Source organism: Pundamilia nyererei, unplaced genomic scaffold (assembly GCF_000239375.1).
Source record: "Pundamilia nyererei isolate P.nyererei 1_Seehausen unplaced genomic scaffold, PunNye1.0 scaffold00246, whole genome shotgun sequence".
Taxonomy (NCBI): Eukaryota; Metazoa; Chordata; class Actinopteri; order Cichliformes; family Cichlidae; genus Pundamilia; species Pundamilia nyererei.
This window is the reverse complement of record NW_005187647.1, coordinates 220191-223206: the sequence shown is the minus strand read 5'-3', so window position 1 is coordinate 223206 and position 3016 is coordinate 220191. Positions and strand designations below refer to the sequence as shown.

The following is a 3016-nucleotide window of genomic DNA, read 5'->3' as shown; positions in this document are numbered from 1 at the left end:
AGATTAAATGCCATGTTGAGGCTGTCATTTTTAGTATCTACATGGATGATAAAATCACCCCCAATAATTATTTTATCTGAGCTGAGAACTGAGTCAGATAAACACTCTAAGAAATCAGACAGAAACTCTAATAAGGCCCAGGATGATAGATGATATCAAATAAAACAGGTTTTTGAGTTTTCCAGTTAGGTTGTACAAGGCTGAGAATCAGGCTTTCAAATTAATTAAAACTCTAAGTCTTTGGTTGATTAACAAGCTGGTGTGAAAAATTGCTGCCTGTTTTCTCAGCTGCTCGGACAATCTGCTGGGGGAGAGCTAACAGGGCCTATGCTTCCATATATTTAAGGAAATGAGTCTTTGTTACAAACAGACAGTATGAATGGAGGGACGTAGTCATTAACGATGTGTGCAACTAATTTAACAGACATTTAAGTGTTACTGCTCCAGAAATACTGGTCAATTACACCACACTGGCTTGACTGACACATTGTCAATCAGTGAGATTATCCTGGATAATCCTCCTTTCTGACTCTAATAATAAATATAATTTGCAAAATTAGCTTCATGTTTTTACTGATGTGACCTGAAAGTGTCACTGCCTGGTGGCCAATAAAAAAATGCATGTTTCTTGGTGGCACCAAGGCCCAGAACAAGATAAATAAGGACTATTTTGAACCGTGAGCAATGCAAAGCTAAGAATAAAAGTGTGGAGCTAAGTCTTTTTTCATCTGTGTTCGCCAATGGATAAAAGGCAAAAAGAAAGGAAAAAGCAACAGGTGAAAGTGAAATAAATGACTCTGACAGAAGGATTGGGGAGTTAGGGTAAGAGCTCACCGCAGCCTGGGAAAACACGTGGTGTCTGAGGAGTTCCTGAAGTTTATATTTGGCCTGGAAAAAAAAATATATTAAAAACAAAATCTCTAATATGGCAGGAACCAAACGTGCTTTAGAAAATAACAAAACTGAACATATCTGGGTTACTTCAAGATGAATATTATCAGTAAGAATTAAGTTTGGGACAGAGTCACAAAGTCTTTGGTCTTCTTATTTGATTTGTTGATAATTTAAAAAAACTCAGCATGTGTTATCTGCACTAATCACAAAGAGATGAAAAGTGACTCCCTGAGGTCTTACATCATTCAGCATGTACAGGATGCTGCCATCTCGGGCTCGGTCCACAGCCTGGTTGGTGGGGATGAACACAGTGAGGGGTCCTGGCCCCCGCAACGGTGGCGGTGCCCCACAGTTCTGCAGAAAAACACATATCTGATTAACAAATGAGGATTTAGCACAGATTTCCTTTAAGCCTCAGTGCCAGACAGAATACAGAATTAAACACCTGCAAAGCCATGCCTCCCTGAGTTCAAGTCAGAGAAGTTTCATTTAAATTTTTATATAAATGTTTTGGGGGGAAAACCCTTGATTTCACACAAACAAAACAAGTTGTTTTTACAGGCATTTACCATCATTTTATGTAAATACAAAAATAGATGCTTGGAGATTCAAACAAACAAACAAAAACCTTATTACAGTGGTTCAATATGCTTATGTTATAGAATATGTATGTGCATCATACAGCCCAAAAGTCTGAAGCTGAAAATGTCTAACTAAATGATCTGCATTCTCATCAGTTTATAGTCTGTGTAGAATACATTACATAATATAAATTGTAGTGCACTGCTCAATAGCCAGTGTTAGATATGCTACACATAAAAAAATTTATGTATTATTTTAAAATTGCGTTTCTTAAAGTGGGGAAGCTGTGTAAACGTAACAAATTTGAAAATAATTTAATCCACACATTTAAGGAGCGCACGGACAACATGTCAAATGATGAAATGATCTTTTTTTTTTTTTTTTACTTAAATGCGCCTTTAAATTAAGGAATCGCCAAAGTGCAATAAAAAAAATAGAATCTGGGGACTTCACAGAATCCTTTTTAGCGAGGTCATGCATTCTTCAGCAGGAATGCCAGACCAGATTCTGCAGGTAGTTACAGCATGGCTCTGTAATACAAGACCTATCACTCACTTACACAATGATATCTGACACCTCATGAAATTAAAAATATCTTCCACAAAATGAGGAAAGCTTGAGGGAAGTTGACATTTACATCAAATGTGATGCTATGAGTTAAGCCAGAGCTGCTGGAGTAGAAGTTAAAAAAGAATGAAGCTGGTGGTATTAGGCTGCACTGTAAATTGGGTTTAAATGAAATTAAACCTCTTAAAAACAGTGTCATAAGGACTTCCACTACTAATCTTTCTGTGACCTTGGTGTTTTTTTAAAGAATGAGGAAAAGAAGTGTCATAACCGTGGTGTGGAGGACCTAATGTAAACAAAAAGAACAACCTGAAATGAACAAAAAAAAACATAAAGAGATAATATAAAACAAAAGCAAAAGGACCCTCTCCAAGTAAATGAAACACAGGACTATATAAACAGAAAACTGACTACTAATGAGAAATACAGTTTACAACAGGTGGAAGCAATCAAAGTCAAGGTCAGCTTTATTTATAAAGCACATCTCCAAACAGTCCATGCTGCACAAAGTGCTTAACAATGTAAAATGCCACTAAAATAAATAAAATGCAAAAACAATGATGCAGTAAAATATAGAAAAAACAAATAAGCAGATGAAATACATCATAAAAACAACTCAAACAACAATAACAACTAAGGGTGTTAAAACCAAAATGTTTAGGTCAAAGTGTGTTTAATGCCAGACCATAAAATTGTGTCTTCAGTAACGATTTAAAATGTTCAAGTGTTTGTGCAGATCTTGATGCAGACTCATTCATCCAGGTAAGTAAATCTCTAAAAGTTGATTCTGTTCATCTGGACGTAGCATTTTGTGGGAGAAACGTTTCGTCACTCATCCGAGTGACTTCTTCAGTCTCAGCTGACTGCAGGTTTCTCCAATCTTATAAACAGTACATTTGCATAATGACCTCCCAGCCCACTGAAGGAACAATGGGCTGGGAGGTCAGTTTCTTCATCATAATTAAGCAAATTC

The 3016-nt window shown here is 36.4% G+C and overlaps 1 protein-coding gene across 1 annotated transcript in view; it reads right to left on the bottom strand.

The window, feature by feature from the left end:
- Positions 1–3016, bottom strand: part of stab1 (stabilin 1) — a 66429-nt gene that overhangs the window by 36888 nt on the left and 26525 nt on the right. The window contains exons 15-16 of the mRNA XM_005749490.1: positions 1135–1248; positions 835–888 (exon numbers count right to left, since the gene is read on the bottom strand). Of these exons, the coding sequence (XP_005749547.1) occupies positions 835–888; positions 1135–1248 (168 nt within the window). The remainder of the gene's footprint in view (positions 1–834; positions 889–1134; positions 1249–3016) is intronic.